The sequence below is a fragment of the Phoca vitulina genome, unplaced genomic scaffold, assembly GCF_004348235.1.
Source record: "Phoca vitulina isolate PV1807 unplaced genomic scaffold, GSC_HSeal_1.0 scaffold21, whole genome shotgun sequence".
NCBI classification, from domain to species: domain Eukaryota; kingdom Metazoa; phylum Chordata; class Mammalia; order Carnivora; family Phocidae; genus Phoca; species Phoca vitulina.
Genome location: NW_022589724.1, coordinates 31,603,778 through 31,622,234, shown reverse-complemented (window position 1 = coordinate 31,622,234; position 18,457 = coordinate 31,603,778). Strand labels below are relative to the sequence as shown.

At 61.0% G+C, this 18,457-nt stretch overlaps 3 protein-coding genes across 3 annotated transcripts; 1 reads left to right on the top strand and 2 right to left on the bottom strand.

The window, feature by feature from the left end:
* Nucleotides 1-469: 469 nt before the first annotated feature.
* MRPS2 (mitochondrial ribosomal protein S2) lies at nucleotides 470-3,765 on the bottom strand. The gene is made up of 4 exons (XM_032418513.1): nucleotides 3,669-3,765; nucleotides 3,364-3,489; nucleotides 2,597-2,726; nucleotides 470-2,015 (listed from the first exon to the last, which is right to left on the bottom strand). Exons 1-4 carry the CDS (start codon nucleotides 3,706-3,708, stop codon nucleotides 1,430-1,432), a joined length of 882 nt encoding a protein of 293 aa, XP_032274404.1. The 5' UTR covers nucleotides 3,709-3,765; the 3' UTR covers nucleotides 470-1,429.
* A 45-nt stretch (nucleotides 3,766-3,810) lies between these two features.
* On the top strand, nucleotides 3,811-7,188 carry CUNH9orf116 (chromosome unknown C9orf116 homolog). The gene is made up of 3 exons (XM_032418643.1): nucleotides 3,811-4,591; nucleotides 5,567-5,645; nucleotides 6,717-7,188. The coding sequence occupies exons 1-3, from the start codon at nucleotides 4,434-4,436 to the stop codon at nucleotides 6,903-6,905; spliced, it is 426 nt and encodes a 141-aa protein (XP_032274534.1). The 5' UTR covers nucleotides 3,811-4,433; the 3' UTR covers nucleotides 6,906-7,188.
* A 2,638-nt stretch (nucleotides 7,189-9,826) lies between these two features.
* Nucleotides 9,827-18,308, bottom strand: PPP1R26 (protein phosphatase 1 regulatory subunit 26). Its single transcript, XM_032418724.1, has 2 exons — nucleotides 18,020-18,308; nucleotides 9,827-15,997 (listed from the first exon to the last, which is right to left on the bottom strand). The coding sequence occupies exon 2, from the start codon at nucleotides 15,480-15,482 to the stop codon at nucleotides 11,940-11,942; it is 3,543 nt and encodes a 1,180-aa protein (XP_032274615.1). The 5' UTR covers nucleotides 15,483-15,997; nucleotides 18,020-18,308; the 3' UTR covers nucleotides 9,827-11,939.
* Nucleotides 18,309-18,457: the final 149 nt, after the last annotated feature.

Here is an 18,457-nt window from a genome sequence, read left to right as displayed (position 1 = left end):
CTCCTGGGGTTCACTTCCAGGGTGGCAAGCTTGGAGGGCCCCTCCTGCCAGGGTCAGCCTTAGAGGTCAGTTTAGAAATGGCCTGGGGGCCTCCTTGATCTTCCTGGAGCGGCCCCACATTGTCTGTTCCAGAAGCCTGCACCTCGCCTTTGGGTCCCTATCGCCCTGAAGGTGTCTTGCTCCCTTGTGTCTCCCTGTCCAGTTAGGTATCCACTCAGCAGGGGCTCCCCTGCCTGCCCTGCTCTGCCCCCAGCGCCCCCAGGACCATAGCCGTGACCGGTAACAACTCCTGTCACCCCTGCTGGTCTCCAGCAGCCTTCCGTGTGCAGCTTCCAGGGGACCCTCAGGGGACAGAGGAGGGCCGGGGCCAGGCCGGCCATCAGTACAGTTCCCTTGGTGGTGGTGAGGGGGGCGCCGCGGCCCTGTACCCAGTCCCTAAACCAGGACAGGATGGGGCCGATCCCACGTCCCACGTGTGTTCTGCCTCCCCCATGTCGCTCACTGTCCAGCCCAGACCTGAGCGGCCCGGGGGCCAGCCTGGGACGCCCCTCCCTCCACGGCCTGCTTCTCAAGCCTGGTATGGCTTTCTGGCCCCCTCGGGCTCTTGGGGCCCCACGCAGATCCCAGGACTCCCATCCACAGCATGGTTTTACATCGCGTTTGGATTTCAAGGGCTCTTGGCTCCTCACAGCCAGCCTCTCTGGAGCTCAGAGGGACAGGGGCCGAGCACCTCATTCCAGGAGCACGGGTGCCGCAGGGAAGGCCCCACAAATCCGTGTGTGCCACCAAGTGCCGAGTGGCTTGAGCACATGAAGCTTGAGAGTCCTGTGGGCTCTGTGGGCCCCGTGGGGGTTTCACAAATGCCACATCCACGAGCAAAAGCACATAAGCCACACTGTGGAAGCCACAGGCCCCAGAGCCACGTTTGTCCAAACGTAAGCTTTATTTTCTGTGGGAATCATGCGGTCCGCTTGGCCTGGCCCGTCCCAACCCAGATGGGGTCCTCCGGGGGACTCGCCCTGTGGCCTCACGTGACAGAGCAGCCCCAGAAACTGTGCCGTGGAGGAAGCAGCCCTGAAGTGGTGTAGGTTGGCAGGGACTGAAAAGCGACAGGACAAAACTCAAGGTGTGAGGCTTTTCAGGCTCCGGGACAAGCGTGTTTCCCGACGGGTCCTCTCTGGACGGGCTGTCTGCTCTGTGTGCCTGCTGGGCCGCGTGGGTCTGAAGTGGGGCCCCGGGGCGGGGGGGCAGCTGCCAAGAACGGTCACCAAAAGCAGGGACCCAATCAATGTCTAGAACAATGGGGAACCTGCTAAAGACCACAGCCAGGAAGGGGAAGGGGCTCCCAGCTTAGGGGCAGGCTTGGCTGCCACTCTCATTCGGGAGGGGAGTGGGTCCGTCGCCGGGAGGGACCCAGGTCCAGCCTAGCCTAGGCTCCCAAGGAAGGAGAGGCAGCCGACCCTTGACCCCTGGCCCCCGGCCCCTCTGGGCCCTGTAGTCGATACAGGGCCTCCATCTGCCTCCGCTTCTGCTTGGCCCGGTTGATGGTGGTCTGGAAGAGCCTGCAGAAGAGGTGGATGGACGGGGGCGAGTCGTCGTTGCCGGGGATGGGGTAGGTGATGAGGCAGGGATTGCAGTTGGTGTCCACGACGCCCACCGTGGGGATGTGCATCTTGGCCGCGTCTCTCACAGCCACGTGGGGCTCAAAGACGTTGTTGAGCGTGTGCAGGAAGATGATAAGGTCTGGCAGGCGGACCATGGGGCCCAAGAGGAGCGGGGCGTTGGTCAGCAGGCCGCCCTTGAAGTAGCGGGTGTGGGCGTACTCGCCACAGTTCCGGGCCGTGGTCTCAATGAGGTGTGAGAACTGCCGGTTGCGGCCCACAAACAAGATGATGCCCTTGCGATAGGCCACGTGGGCCATGAAGTTCAACGCCAGCTGCAGGTGCGCGGCTGTCTGTTCCAGGTCGATGATGTCCTGGCCGAGGCGGCTCCCAAAAATGTACGGCTCCATAAACCTGCCGGAGACCCCACCGAGGCAAGAGTGGGCAAAACGCACACGGCCAACCTCGGCCAGCAACTGCCGGGGCCCTCTGTGGACAGCCCTGGGGGCTGCGAGGCCCATGGCCTCCAGGGGACACCATCCCCAGAGCTGGCACAATTTGCAGCCCCACCACCAGGACAGAAGTGGAGACCCTTGTCCGGTGACAGCCAAGAGGCGGGGCCGGGGGGGGGGGGTTAGCTCCAGCTCTTCTGCTCCTGGGAGCTGGGCCCCATCGTCGTCCCCCATCGTTGTCCCCCTGGATGTCTCCGACCACCCCCGTCCCTGGCCTCCCAACTATCCCTCCAAAACATCCGCAACGCAGCCATCCTGTTGAGACCCTTCCCTGCAAGCCTGGAGCCCCCCGCCCCCAGGAGCTGCCAGTGGTGGGCGTGCCCCTGCTAGGGCAGGAGGCCTCACAGGTACGAAGTCTGGTGCGGGGCCCAAAGCGGAGTCTGACGACGGGCCTGCGCTCACACCGATACGTGCCGCTATAAAAGGGGCCGTGGACCGCAGGGATCCCGAGGCTGGAGGGTCCCGGCCCGGGGTGTCCACTACCTGTGCCGACAGCCTGCTTTGTGGCCCAGGTGCACGCGGGCATCGAAGAGACTTCTCACGGAAAACAACTCTTTGACATTGAAGAAGTCGGAGTGCTTGAGGGGCTGATTGAGGATCTTGTCGCTGACATCTGGGATGGGGGGGGAGAGGATGCCGTGGTCTGTGGCCCCCCCAGCTCCCAACCCTGGAGGGGAGCACCATGGGGGCGGGGAGGGGCAGTGGAGCCCAGCAGGTGAACGCTAGGTGCCACAGGGTCCTCTCCAGGAAACGGGCTGGAGCCAGGTTCTGACCGCGCTCCTGGTAACCCCGGTCCAGTCTTCACCCAGAAAGGAGGGGTCCAGCTGGTTTCTGAGGTCCTTCTGGCACCTCCCAGCCACCAGAGGAAGGTCCCCCGTCAGGAGTCCAGGCAGGACTCAGCAGGGCAGAGGGCACCTCCCAAGGAGCCAAGCCACGTGTTGATGTCTCCCTCCCCCCACCCACCCCAGGAGTGCGGTGGCCTTGGCCCCATCCTCAGATGAGGGTGGCTGAGAGGGAGGCAGGGCAGCGCCGCTTCAAGTGCAGGTGACCCCTGCCCAGAGCCTGCGGGGCTGCCGGGGCAAGAGAGGGAGGCAGGCTGCCCCTCCTTTCCTGGGCCCGCACCCCCTCCCCAGGGCTTCACAACGAAGCCAGGGCACTCGGGACTCCTCGCGGCAGACGATTTCAACCCCGGATGGGAGGCCAGGCGCCGTCCCCTCCACCCCCTAAGCCCGCAGAGGAGCCTGCGTTACCGATGCTGTCCTCGGGCTCGCTGACGGCGGCCGTCGGGGCGCTTGCCAGTGTCCTGCCGCCCGGCCGGGCTCGCCCCGGGGTCGCGCTCTGGAGCAGATGCGGCCGCAGCGGCCTGGGCCAGACACCTGGGGAGAGAGCAGGCTGGTGGCGCGCGCGCCCGGCCGCTGTCCCTGCGGGCCCGGGTCCCCGCGCCGTGGGCGCTGCGCGACCCGCAGGCCTGGGAGCAGGTCCCACCGCCCCCCTGCTCCCCCAGAACCCCCGCCCCAGGCCACCCCCCGCGGCCCCGGGACCCGCGCGCACTCACCCGCGCCGAGCAGCCGGGGTACGGTCGCAGCGGGCACCATGGCGCAGAGGGCGGACAAGGCAGGGACGCGCTCTCGCTGCCGCGCTCCTCCCGCCGCCGCCAGCGCCCCCCGCCGCAGCGCCGCCTGCCGGCCCGGAGGTCCGTCTGCGCGCCCTACGGCTCGGCCACCAGCCCCGCCCTGTGGGACCGCGGGCCTCCCCCGGGTCCGCGCGCGCCGGCCAGGGCTGCACGAGCCCGACTTCGGCCAGCCGCCGGCCGGGGCGCCACGGACACGCGAGGAAGGAGGGACAGGTGGGGGTCGGGGCGAGTGCGGGGTGTGAGGGAGCGCGTCTCCCCAACCTGTCCCCTAGCTCGCCCCTGCACCCCGCACGAGCCGCCGTCTCCGGGGGGGCCCTCCTCACCCGCGGCCAGTCCAGTACAAGCTGCCGCTTTCCCAAGGAGCATCCCGTAAGACTGGGCGCATCTGGAGTCTGCAAGACGTCCGGGGCCGGGGCGCCCAGGCACGCAGTGAGCGGCCATGCGGAGCTGGGAGTGGGCTTTTCGCGGTGAAGCCCAAGGCCTGGGGTCCCCCTGCGTGTAGGGGACCGGGGGGGGGAGGCCGTGCTCGCGACCCGCCCCCGCGCAAGAGCGGCCAGTGGTCCCGCGGCCGCCTGACGCGGCGCCTTTAAGGCGGGGCCGCCCGGTCAGGTGACCCGGCCGTCGCCTGGCAACGGGACGCCGCCCCGCCTCCCGGGGTCTCCCACCGCAGCCCCGGAGCACCGGCGCATGTCGGAGGAGAGCCCCCGAGAGTGCGCGGTGGCTGCCGAGCCCGGGGCCCCCACGCCCCCGGCCCCCGCGCCCCCGCAGAGGACCAGCGACCACTACCGCGTGGACGAGGACCTGCCGGCCAGGTTCAACAACCCGGCGTGGTTTCGGGGCTACGGGTGAGGACGGAGTCCCGTCAGGGGCCACCTGGCCCGCGCAGGGGCTGGAGTGGCGGCTCTGCTCACTAGGCTCGGATGCAGGAGTCCCCAGGTCCAGCCTGCCCTGAAGCCCAAGTCGAACGCGGGGTCAGCTGTTAGCACCCAATGAGCGAGAAAGTGCCTGAAACTGCAGGAGCGCCAGCCGTGGGGTGTGTGTGGGGGTGGGGTGGCTCCAGTCACTGCAGGAAGGGCAGGGGTGGCCAGGAAGTCCCACAGCCCGCTGCTGGGCCCAGCGCCACGCTTTTGTGGGGGGATCAGTCTCCTGTCTCTCGGCTGAGAGGAGCCTCTGCCGAATGAGAATCTGGCAACCGGAGCTGTTCGTTGCAAACCCTTAGACATACATAGTGGTAAACCCTTCACCACACCTGCCCTGCCCTCCCTCACCTAGTCTCCTCTGCAGTCCTGGGGACGGGGGTCATTATTATCCTTGTTTTCCAGGAGAGACAGCTGGGGTGTGGAAGGATAGCGTCTTGCCCAAGATCCAGTGGCATAAGGCAGAGCTGACCCCTGAACCACAGCCACTCGGTTAAACTCTGCGTCAGCATCAGAGACTGTAGGCATGTTTTCCGCACGAGGCTCAGAAGTGGAGGGACCCCCCTCCACCCCGAGTGGCAGGGTGTGGAGGCTGAGCCACCGCTTCTGACCTACCCATCTACCCAGGACATTACAGCATGTGCCAAGACCCTGCCAGGGTTGAGGGCTGCATTTGCCATCTAGGAGTTCTTTCAGGCTTTGCCCTGCCTTGGGGAAGAGCAGGGGTGGAGGTGAGCAGAGGAGGCAGGGAGGCTGAACCTGAGTCCCACGGAGCCCACGTTCACAGCCGCATTGCCAGCCTGTGGCATTCCCAACAGAGCTCTGTCAAAATATTCTAAGGCCGTGGCTTGGGCAGCATTAGAATAACTGAATGGAAAGTAGAGGGTGTTTCTCATCCGCCAGGACCAAGGAGCCTGTCTCGGTGTACAGGACCAGTAACCAAGCTTACGGGAGCAGAGCCCCCACTGTGCACGAGATGCCGGTACGTGGGAAGTGTGTGTGTGTGTCATGGAACATCTCCAGGAGGAGGCCACCACCCTGGATTTCTCAAAAGGGCAACACATCATGAGGGGGCGGCAGGGAGGGGCCCAAAGTTCCAACATCACAAAGCCGGAGGGGGCACATCAAATCCTTTCCAAACAGGGCAGGGTAGAAATAAGTGAGCGAGCAACTTCAACAATGAAATGTTTTTAAGGATGAAAAAGGTGCGTGTAGACTGGCTTAAGATGTCCCAAAAGACTGGCCTCTTTCACAGGTAGACACCACCACCTCTAATACCTTAGGGCAGTGAGTTCTGAGGCCAACAAGTGGACAGCTGCTTTCTTTCTGGAATAATACTTGATTGTAATTCCCTTGTGACCTTAAGAGGCAGTACTGGCCCAAATCTCAGGTTGCACAAGGTACATGGGTGGATGTGGGGATCTGTGCACCTTTGGGGGATCCCCACCCCCTTTTTGAGATTGACTTCACAGTCTGGAGGTCTAGAACCCCCTTCTAAAGCCCTCCTGATGCCCCTCCTGGGCCCAGGTGGACCAGCACAAGCATCCCCTGGATATCCAGGACAGTAGGGCCACCCATTTGGGGACCTACCCCCACGAGGGCAGCGCCTCCCTGCGCCCCTGGGCTGGTGGGGTGGGGGCATCAGAGGCGTTTTCAAGCTCTACAAGGGATTCAAACCTGCAGTCAGGGTTGAAACTCACGGATGGCTCTTACAGAAGAGAACACCAAAGTTCAGAGAGGTCCAGTAACTTGTCCGGCGGCATAGCAGCAGGAGCAGAACCCCGGGCGTTGCGTGGCGCAGGTGGCCCGCAGATTATCCTTCTGTCCACCCAGGGTGAACGGAGGCACTGTGAACAACTATTCCCGGACATCGGGTATAAACTGGGATGGTCCGGGGCGAACTGGGCCATCCTGCCCACCCCGCCTCTCTGCTTCCTGGGAACAGAGATGACATTTTCTTACAAATTCTTACTTTTCTTAGAAATGCCTGGTGGCTGACTGCTCAGGGGTGTTCCCACGCCCCATTAATCCGAGTGTCCCTTTTCACTTCCAGAAAGTATTTTATCCAAACTCGAACAAATTTTCCAGACAACTTGCAGCTGGTGGAATGTTCCAGAACAATACTTTCAACGTCTGCATGGAGAAGAGCATTGTGACGGGTCCCGACAACTACATCACCTCCTACGACCGGTTCAACTTCCACCCCAGTTACAACGTCAACAAGCCGTCCATCTGTGATTGAGGGGCCTCCTGACGCCCTCAAGGGTGATCTGAAGTGTTCCCCCTACTCTCTCATCATTTGCCCAGTTGTCAACTTCACTGCTTTCCCTGAAAATGTTTTTTCTCTTTAGATTAGAAAAATATGCAGACGGGGCTGTTAATGCCCTATTTGCTCTGTTTTACGTCTAAGATGGAAAAGATGCTAATAGCTGACTTTCCATTAAACACATTGCCACATCCTGCATTTCCGACTCATCAGTAATCAGGGAGCAGGACCGTGGGCGTCCTGGGCCCTGAGTTGTGGCCTAATGCCAGGAATGCCTGGGTAGCCCACCCTGTGTCTTTCCTGGGCGCCGTTTCATATGACAAATTATGGAGTGGGTTTCTGTTATAAAGTGCCCTGGCGGAAATCCGCACCAACTCTGTGAGGCCACGACGGGAGGGTCGGGTGCCCCGTGTGGGGCGAGGACAGGGGCCGCGTGGGGAAGACAGGAGGAGCGCCCTGTCCCTGACCCACGCTGGCCAGCTTGGAGTCCCTGCAAATGCCCTGCAGCCACCGAGGGGCAGGCCTGGGGGCCAGATCTATGGAGGGGGTCATGTGTACGTGGGACTTCTCTCTTGGTGTTCACTTTCAGTTTTCAGTACAAAGTTAAAAAACCAGCAGGCAGGAAATTACACACTTTTCTCTCTGCAGTTCTTGATCCATGTTTGCTATGATGTAGCGGGTCCTCAATGAGGAGAGTTCTTCTGGGCTGGTATCGGTCTTTCAGACCTAGATCTCCCCCCTTCCTTCCTGAGAGCAGGACGTGTTCATCGTAGGAAGCCCGGAAGCACGGGCTCCTGACGAAGTCATTGTTCCCTCCCCCGGATGATAACTCATTCACAAAATTTTAGTCCCATGAAAGTGGGAAGAGATTCAACACTGTGCCTGGTTATTTCTTCATTAGGACCTTTTTATTATTAATACGCAAAAGTAAACATTTTGGCAACATTCTTAATGTCCAATTTGGGATGGAAATGGTTTCCAGAGAAAATCAAATACTCTTGATAAAACGATGCGATGCGGAGCCTGAGGCCGGGGTCTGGGGGGTGATTTTCTAAGCTGCGAAACCAGTGGACTCTTCCAGGCATCAGACCAGAAAGTAACTTGTACAGTCCTTTACAAAAAATACCGAAATATTGAGGACACTTCTGTGTTTAGCTTCTGTGGAAATCAAAACAAGAAAAAGAGGGCCTTTTTAACCAAGTTTCTAAACTCACTGAAAAGAACGAGTTCCTCGGCGGTAGTGAATAGCAGGCCAGCGACTCTGGCAGGAAATGGTGAGTGCTGCACTCGGGACCGGTCCGAGCCAAGTGCACGGGAGGCCCTGTCAGTGGGACAAGGCCCCTGCTGCCGGCCGCGGGCCGTGGCGGGGCCAACTGGACTGGGCTCGCTGGCGGCCCCCCAGACGGACTTGTGCATCCTAACTGGTGCGGGGTGCTTTCACGCGCCCTGGCCGATATACTGCGCTCTCTGTCAGCGCTGCTAACGAGGTAAAGCTATGTGTATTCTAAATGGAATTCTCTCCATAGAATAAACGTCTGGGAAGATGGAAAACAGAAGTAACTTTGATAGAACATATATGCCCGTCTTCCCAAAAGCCCAGGAGCGTCTCCGGCTCGGGCTCCTGGCATCCACGTCCTGGGGCCGGGGCCCTGGAGCTGCGGGGTGGCCGCACTCCTGTCTGCCTGCTAAGGGTTTTGGAGGATGTTGACATCATCCCCTGGGGTGAGTCCGGGCCCTGCAGCCCCTGGGTTGGAGCCCACCTGGGGTGTGCCCAGGGAGGCGTGGCCGCAAGCATCAGACCCCGCAGTCCTGGCCCTGACTCTGCACACAAGTTTTACAGGAACTCCGATGATGATGAATGGATCTTTCTGGCATGTTTTCCTCCTGGAATCTTTAGCATGGAGCAGGGAGAAGAGTATGTGAATGGGTGGTCTTATGGAGGGCTGCAGGACCCTGTCCTGGGCTCGCAGTCAGCCTGCTCCCCTGGGGGCCTGAGGGGTGGGAAGGACTCCGCCACTCTCTGACCTGGGTCCTGACGTCTCTCCAACTCCTCGCTGCGGTCAGAACCGTTAAGAAAGAGGTGAGCACAGCATCCCCAGACGGCGAGGCCAGGAGAGCCTGTCTTCTCCCCTGAGGAGGCCCGGCTGTGTGAGGCCGATTTTTCCCACCATGAGAGGAAACACCGAGAAATAGGGCTTCAGAAGACCTCACTAACGCGTCACTCAGCGTGGCTGTGGGTGGGGTGGAAAGCAGAGACTTCCCACACTAGACACGTGTTTTCATGTACGCCTGTAGACTTGTTTTCAGTAGCTTTTCGCCTCTCAGTTATAGCGACTTAGAATAAAGTTTCAGATAGGAAATTCGTCAACACGGGGGAACATCTCTTCGTCCAGAGCACAGCAGAGCAGAAGCCCCGAAGATCCTGCAAACAACAAACTGTTCCCCGCTCCCGGTCAGCCTCCCCCGGAGGAGACCTGGCTGTGATCTGCAGACGTGGATGGTGGGTCCCTTCAGCAGGCCCTTCAGTTAATTTTGAGGGATGGGGAAATCAAGGTCGCAATGCTTTCATATTTGTATAGGAGCAGGAAAGGGGCTAGCAACTTAAGTGTAGGGCCTGGTTTCCCCACGCAAGTGCGTCTCAGCTTGGGAACACCTGCTGACAATTCAGACTCGGAGCCTTGTCTGTGGAAGACCCTCCCTCTCTAGATGTGGGTGGTGGGCATCACACACTACCCGCCAGGGCCCTCCCTCCCCTCACACCTCCATTCCACCCGTGCCCGTTCTGTCCAGAGAGACGCAGTGAGTCCCAGGATGACCTACTGAAAATCAGGCCCCTCCCCTTCTTTGCATTAAATGAATGAACCTCTAGCCCCGGACACACAGACCCCTCCTTCCCTGGGAAGTGATTAAGGATTACAAGCCTCTTAAGGATCACAGTTTGACTTGGTAACATGTCATCCCTCCGACTGCACAGGTGCGTGAACACCTGGAGTCCCATGCAGCAGCTCCCAGGACTCTGCTGTTCCCAGCTGCAGTGCCAGGCCCCACTCGCTCACCCCACCGCAGCCCCCCTTCCAGACAGGGTGCAGGGGTGCCTCTGGGCTGGCCCCAGCATGTGCCACAGCTGAGCTCGGGTGTGGGTGCAGAAGCAGGAGCGTGTCAGTGGTCCCAGGGACGGGCCAGCACAAGCAGGCTTATGCCCAGCAAGTGTGAACCCAAGGCATGTGAACGGCAGTGCCCGCATGGGGGTCGGCGTGGCAGGGGTGGCAGGAACCCGGGAGGCAGGAAGGAAGCACGTGCGAAGGGTGCCGGGTCTGGGGGAGACCCAGCAGGGGCGAGGGGTGCTCAGGGCTAAATGCACGGGTGGACCCTCTTGGCATCATCCCACAAAGGCCACTCCAGGGAAGACAAGCTGCGTGAGCTGATTCATGAACTGTGCTGGATTTATTAGCGTTTTAAAAACCCAGTTCTTATGTACAAAACAGGCTGATTTTTGTTTTCAAGTGTTAAGAGCACTCTTTAAAAATTAAATAAAATTTAAACCATGGATGGCACACATTGAACTGTTTTTCCCGGAAGCACCTAAGTGAGTATAAGAACCAGAAGGGTGCTGGCAAATGCACCTGTGCGGGTGCCCAGCAGGTGGGGCGTGGGTGCCCGGCAGGTGGGGCGCAGTGCCCGGCAGGTGGGGTGCGGGTGCCCGGCAGGTGGGGTGCGGGTGCCCGGCAGGTGGGCGCAGAGGTACCATGCTGCCAAACCCCAGGAAGTTCACTTGCGCGCTCGAACACCAGCTAAACCCCGCTGCAAGGTCAACCTTGCTCCCAGTCCATCACAGCTAAATTGCAGTGGGGAGTCGTAAAGCCCGGGGTCACCGATGAAGTTTGCCAGACAGCTGTGCAGCAACTCCGTGGCCGCTGAGTGTCCGCCCCACGGGACGCTGCACCCCTCCGGTCCCCACAGCAGCCTCTGAGCAGAAGGCACAGGAAGCCGTGCTCTTCTCTACCCGGCAAGGCACCGCGGCTCGGCTCTAACACAGCGCGAGGCCTGGCGCCCTGCCCACGACCACGCACCTCGGCCCTGGTCCTGCCGGGGGGGAGGCAGGCCCTCGGAAAGCTGCCAGCACGACCGCTGGGTTGTGAGAGCACACCTCGATGAGGCCCCGGTCCCTGGAGGGCGCTGGGCCTCGCCCTGGGCTCTAGAGGTGTCTGGGCACCAGGATTGGTCAGGTGGCTCGAGCCTTGTGTGTTCCCGCACCCAGATCAAGAAAAGGACGTTTATACACACACCTTGTCTGTTACCCTTCGGAACTGTGACTAAAACTGGAGAACAGTGGCTCCCATAGAAAAAGAGCTTTATTGAGCTGCTAGAATCCCGCGGGGGTCGCACTGGGCTGGGCGTGGAACACCACGGGCTGGGTGTGGACCGGGCGTGCTGCCGAGGCCTCCCGGGGCATTTCCACGTGCAACAGGGGTCGGCCAGTCTGTGTGCTTGCTGGCCTTTGTGCTTTGAGATGTCTTCCAAGTGCGGCGTCCAGAAGCCTCGCTCTGGCCTCGCGGGCCCGGGGGCCCCAATGTCACAGGTGCTGTCTGGCAGCTTCCCAGCGGAGACCTCTGCGGGCGCCTTTGTGATTCTCGGGGCGGGTGAGTGGCCACTGCCGCCTTCCCAGCAGCAATCGCCCCAAACTATCAGAGTTGGGGTCACGTGTCTGCTCGTCTTAACACTCGCCCGGACGCCGTGGAAAGCTGCGTTTAGGCAGGCCCTACAAAACCGAACAACTGTATTTTCCAAAAATAATTTTTACAGCACTTTAAATAATTTACAAAAAAGCTACAAAAATCATATTTTCCAGGACACATTCGTTAAATAACACCATGGCTCCCAGTGGACGTGGTATGTACAGGGCGGCCAGAGTGGCCTCCGGTTTCTGTCCCGGGGTGGTGAGCATCACGCGTACACACAGATACACGCGTGTCTGTCTGCTTCCCGTGAAGACGGAGCCAGCGAGCGTCCTCACGGCTGGAGGGCTTTGCCCTTGGCCCCCGGGCCACCGCCCTCCTCCACGGAGGTGTCACTGAGCTCACTGGACTCACTGCCCAAGGCGTCCTGGGCCTCGTCGCCTCCACTGAGGGCCCTCCGCCTGGACCTCAGGTCTAGAACGTCCTCCTCAGGGCCTGAGTTCCTCCTGGCGTGCAGAGTGCAAGCCGCCTGGGACTTCCGGCTGGGCCAGTGTCCCCCCTCCTTCTTCGCGAGCAGGTGCGAGCTTCCAAACACGGGACTGTGGCCGGCCGGGGTCTCTCTGAAGGCCGAGAAGGATGGGCCCTGCAGGGGCAGACTCAGGGGCGGGCTGAAGACACTGGCCTGCTTGCCCCCCCAGGAGGCGCTCTTTCCAAAGTGGAATAGCTGTGTGGACAGCAGCGAGGAGAAGCCTGTGAAGGGCAGGCCTTTCTTGGGGTCCTGGCCCTCCGGCCCCTGGTCTCTCTGGCCCCCGAGGCTCCCTCTCCACACAGCCTCCCTGCCTTCCGAGCTCAGCGCCCACGTGCTCTGCAGCCGACTCTGGTGGGCAAAGTCGGCCCACGGGAGGGCAAGGCCAGCCTGGGGGCTCCCCAGCCCGTCTGCTCCCGGCTTCCGAGTCCGCGGGCTCTGGCCCTGTGTGGTCACAGCAAAGGCCACGCCGGGGCTTTCTGCCCAGGCGCCCGCTTGAGCTCGAGAGGCCAGCGAGCCGACAGCACGTTCCCTGGCACGCTCGGTCCCTCTCGGGCTCTGATCTTTGTGAGTGCAAACCAGTCGCCGGCCAGCAGCCGGCCCTTTGGCACACAGGGCCCCCGCCGCACTGGCGCGCCTGGCCACGGCTGCCGGGAGGCAGGCCTGCTCTGCGCGGGGGCCGCTCCTCCCGCCCGGAAGGCAGGCTCTCCCCGTGTCCCCCAGGCCTCCGGCCGGCTGAGGCCCGCCCCTGCCCCGCTGACTCCGCGTGCACACACCGGGGTGAAGGGCCAGGGCGGGTGCTGGCACCTTCCGGCACGGCAGCTCCGGCCTGGGCACGCTCCCCATCCCCGGGGTGGCTGGGCCCCCTCCTGGGGCTTCTGAGCTGCTCCCGGACTCCTTGGCCTTTTCGGCCAAGAACTTCCTGATCTCCAGCTCGATGCTGTCATCACTGTCCACGGAGCTGCTGTCCTCGGGCGGAGGCTGGGAGCTGGGGGCTGCGCCTTGAAGTTCACAGGCATCGGCTTCACGGCAGAACGGATTCCCTTCGGAGGCTTTTCTCCTGAGCTGGGGAGCGGGGGGCGCATCCCCGGGGCTGGCGCCATCTGCCCTGATTCTCTCTGTGTCTCGGCAGGAGACGCTCAAAGGCTTTTTCCCCAGGTTCTCTCTGCTGTCCTTTCTGGGCTTTGAGAGGCAGCTTTTCAACAGATGGGGGCTTCTGTCCTTCCAGTCTTTCCGGAAGCTGCCTAGTTTATCCAAGAACTGGGGCTCAGTGGTGCTGAACCTGACCTTCCTCTTGCACGCGGCCCTGGGGTCCTTCCACCTCTTCTTGAGCCTCCGCCTGGACCGCAGTAGGTCCTTGATGGCAGTGTCCAAGTCCTCGTCGCTGTCCAGGGAGCTGCTCTTGTCCTCAGAGCTCCCCCGCTCACCGGCGCTTCTCGCTGGGGCTGCCTTCCCATGGCCGGGCCACACGCTGCCGCTGGTGTCGGGGCCACCGTGCTGGTCACCCAGCTCAAGCAGCCTGCAGGGGAGGGGCTGGCCCCTGGTCTGGCTTTCCGCCCTGGGGGCCTGGCCAGGCTGTGTGCTCACGGGGCTGTGGTCGGCATCCCGGGCGCCCTCCTGCGCCGTCTCTCTAGTTTTCTTAGGTGTGGATGGTGGCACAGCGTGGCTGCCTCCTCTGCGTTTCCTTTTGCAGCTCAGCGACAGGCCCAGCATTTTAGAGCCGGGGACCCTAGGGCCAGGTGGCGGAGCTGGGCTCAGTGTGGTCTGCGGGCAGCTCTCCGTTCGGGCCAGCCAAGCCCCTGACTGAGCCTTCAGAGCCAGGAATGTCCGGATTTCTTGCTCTATGCTGTCATTGCTGTCCACAGAGCTGCTGTCCCCGTCGCAGCAGGAAGGCACAGTTAGGGGACAGGAGAGCGGGCTGGCAGGCGGGGGTCTCTCACTGCCCCCCGTGGGGGCCGGTAGGATGGTTTTGGAAATGTCCAAGATTGCTTCGGCGCACATGAGCTCAGCAGACGTGTCTGCCCGGCACGGCGGCCGATCCACAAGCTCGTTTTCGGCAGCTCTGGGATCTCTGGGTGGCTTGGCGGGGTGGTCAGGGCCACCCGGGCTGAGGTCCACGGCCTTCGGGGCCACCTGCTTCTTCCTGCCTGGTGTTTTCCTATGGGTTTCGGGCAAAGCACCTTTCGTGGAGTGGCCTGTGCTGTGTGCCGGAGGGTCGGGCCCCTTCCCCTCCCCGAGTGGCGTTCTCTGTGGCGGGTCTCTGCCCGCCTCCTTCCTCTTCTCCAGCTGGTACAGCTGGATGGCCTCCTCAATGCCATCGTCACTGCTGGAGCCGGACGCCTTGCACACCAGGGCTGTGCTCTTGGCTCGCTTCGTCCTCCGCCCGGCGCTCCTCCTGACCGCACCTTTATTCTGGGCTGCTTCTGCAGGACGGCCAGCAGCGGTGGCTGGCTTCGTGCCATCCGCACTCTCCGGCTCAGCAGTGGCCTTGGACCTGAGGCCTCGGGGCCGTGTGCTCATCTTCGCTAGCCTGGGAGGTTTCCGGAAGAGAAAGTCCTTGCAGGGTCCCATCACTTCCTGCCGATGTGCCTTGGCCATCGGCTCTTTGCTGGATCTAAATGCTGACCTAGCTGCATTATCGCTGGGGTCTGGTTTCGTGTTCACGGAAACATCACATCTTGGGGTCTCCTGTTGTCTTTTCTCGTTCAGAAACTGTTCGATCTCCGCCTGGATGCTCTGCTCGAAGGAGTCGTCACTGCTAACGCTAACTGGGGAGGCGGAGCCCCGGTCCTGGCCCGCTCCCACGCGGCTGCCAGGGGCGCCTCCTGAGCTGGGTGCAAACTTCGGGGGACACGGGGCAGTCGGGGCACTACTCAGAGGAACCTCTGGTTTGGACCGCCTGCCCCCATCTGTGGCCCCAGGTGGCTGGGCGGCCCCGCTCTTGGCCTTTAGGTACTCCTGGATCGCTTCCTCAATGTCCCGGTCTACCGAGTCGTCACTGTCCGAATCCAGCACCAAGGGGCCAAAGTCTGCGGCCTCCTCCTCCCTCGAGGGGACAAAATCAGCACCGAGACCACAGGTAGCAAACGCAGGGGTGGCGGCCGGCCTGGTGTCCCGGCCCTTCTCTGCCCTCTGGCTTCTCTGCAGGGCAAGCTCATCGCTCATGCCCAGAGCAGCCTCGTCCCTCTGGAGCGTGCTGATGACCATCTGCACTTTGGCACTCACCGAAGCTCTCGAGACGCCCTCTTTCGGCTCCGAGAAGCACCCAGGAAACCTAAAGCCCCCCGGTGTGCCAAAGGCCTCCCATTTTGACTGGAGAGCAACCACAGGAGGGGCGTTCATGAGAAACATTCTAGCAGACGGGGAGGGACGTGCAGAGAGGTGGTTCTTTATTTTTCTGCCCCTTTCACATCCTGAGAGGAAAGAGAGGACGTTGGTCCGACGCCACTCTGCTGGTACACGCGGCCGCGGAGAAACAGCCCGCCGGGCCAGAGTCCAGAGGGCCGGGTCAGAGGCTGAGGCCCGGCGAGCCGGGGGCGCCGGGCAGGTCACTCATGTTTCCTAGGCCTCGGCGTGCTCAGCTGCAGGGGAGGCGGGCTGTGGAGACCGAGTTAGGAACCACTCTGAGCCACGGGCACTGCGCTCATGCAGAAGCACGCACTGGCGTCCCTCCCCGTCCTACGCTCCTACTCGGGCCTTCCATCTTCTCTGCAAGAGAAGCGGGGTTTTATAGCAAAGGCTGTAAAGAGGTGCCAATGAGATCAAGTCCGCACGTGCTTCTTCACGGGTTAAAGAGAATGACTATGTGAATCTAAGCCTAGTGAGACTTCGCGGGTCATTGCATTCTTGATGCGAAAAACAAGCTCCTGAAATAAAAAGTGACGTGAGGTGAGCAATTAAAAAACGATTTCCCCAAACATCCCAAAAGAGTCCCTTATACTAAAGCCTTTTTATTTAAAAATGTCAAACGCATATCTGTCAGGTAGTCTTATGGGCTCGGATCGCTCTGTCTAGCTAATCAGCAGAGAAGCTGCCGCAAACACTGTCCTGCACCCTTTTCCATCCTGTGGTTACTCTGGCCCCCGCATCTCAGACCAAAGGCGGCTGCACCAGCAGATCTGTTGGGCCGGTCTTGTGAACACTTGGAAGGCCTGCTCACACACAGCCTCTCCACTAAAGGTCAGGGACCACCGCTGCAGAGGGGAACACGGTGTACTCGGTGAAGAGTCACTTAGAAAATATGACACGGCACATAACTATTCATCCCTAACCAGTTTTTCCCATCTCCCCTGACCACCCGCACCCCCTCCCAAAAACTGGAATGCAGAGCAATTGAGATGCAAGAGAACAGCTCTGCAGCATTTATATGAACAGGGAAACGGATTTCCACCCCATAATAGTGCCATGCGAGGCTGTCACCACCCTTGCAACGTCAGTGGGTAGACTGGAACTGGCCTATCTGCTTTGCTTTCAACATGGATCTTCCTCTACCAGGAGCTTCTGTCCCGACAAGCATATCATCTTGTGTTTACACACCACAGTCCTTTCCAAGAAAGCGTGGCCGGCCACCTAGGTGCAGACATGCTCAAGCAGGTGCAACCAGCAATTAACCAGAGGGCACCACAAATTCAGAAGCAAGCCGTTCGCTATTATGGATTCGTGCCCAAAGAGTGAAACTGTACTGTAAAAGCATTTATTGTAATTCCTTGAAATCCTCAAGGCCAGTTTCAGTGGGACAACACAGCAGGTAACGTTTGCAAAGCATTTCGGGGATTATGTCTTCATCCCCCCGGGCATCCTCTGCTCACTTTTGAAATAGACTTTTGACTGCCAGGGTAAAAAAAATCAGAAACATCTAGTTCAGTGGTTGAAGCTTCAGCTAGTAAAGATATATATATATATATATTTTTTGAAAGACAGAGCATGATTTTAAGGGCTTGAAATTCAAGTTTGGAAAAAGTTAATCCTCAGACCAAAGACAGTTAATTGCAGTGAATTCACAACTGTCCTGGGTCACAGCTTGGATGCTGGAGGGAGCCTGTTGAGCTACCTGCCAGTTCTCAGACCCTGGTATCTCACCGTGGCCATAGCCTCTCCCAGAACATCGCCCTGTGGGGAGGTTCCCCAGTCACAGAGCAGTGGGGATGGCAAGGGTTGGAAGAGGGCCTCTGCACTGGCCCCGGGGGGCCTGGGCCCACCTTGCTGTGCTTATTATTCGAGCTGCCCTGGCAGAATGACAGAGATCCTGAGATGTTCACATCGGCCTTGGACTGCGAAGTCTAAACCAAGAATGGTAACTCCTTAAGCCGCAATAATACAGTTTTAAAAAACGGGCCCAGGGATGAACCCAAAGGCGCTGGGCTGCCGGAAGTAAGTTCTACACTAGGTAGCAGAGTTGTGTGTGTGTGGGGGGGGCTTAGTCTGGTCTCTACCAACCATGTTCCCTGCGTTCTACCGGGACTCCCAGTGAGCGGTGTTCTGAACTGTCAGATCACCTCCTGCCAGACTGAGGTTAAAAATTCAGAGGGAACCTCCAGCGACAGCTCGTGGCTTTAAAACAGTCAAGTACCTAAGATGAATCACTCTGAAAAACTCCCCAGAACTATACTTGGAGAGAACTGTGAGCTGCAGCGGGGCTCCCCTGGCTTTGTCAAGCGGGGGCCCTGTATCCCCAGAGCCCCGAGCCAGGTGTGCAGGGTGGCTGTGGGGGGCACCAAGCCCTGCACCCCAAAGCCACGTGGTGCCAACACTGAAAAAGCCGCGAGGGCCCCCGGACGTCTTCTTAGTCTGACGCCACACCCCCAGGAGGGCCGAGTCCTGCTTATGTCTATCGCCTGCACAGTGTGGACCCCTGCACCAAATGCCCCCAAACACATCTCTCGGCTCACCAAGAAGCGGTTCAGCTCCATTCTTCCCTCTCAGGTGGCAGCTTCCCCGCTGGGCGAGGGACACGAGGGTCAGGGTACCAGGCCCACAAGGAGGGCCGGGAGCCCGAAGCGGGCGTGGGCCTGCCGAGAGGTGAGGCTCTACGGGTGGCCACGACCTCTCCCCGGGCGACGCTGCCAGGCCTCTGCCTGTGCCTGGGGGCGCGGGGGGCCAGACCCTCCCTGCCGGCCCCGGGGCGCCCGGCCAGGTGAGCGCGAGCACCTCCCGCGGGGCGGGGCCGGTCTCCGCCCGGGTCTGCGCCGGGGATGCGCGGGGACCCGGGCGCCGGGGGCCGCGGGGGCCGGCGGGGGCCCGCGACCCTCCCGGAAGCCGCGGCCGGGCGCGGGGCGGAGCCGCCTTTCCGCCGGAGGGCCGGGCCCGCGGCCGCGCTCGGGGCGGGG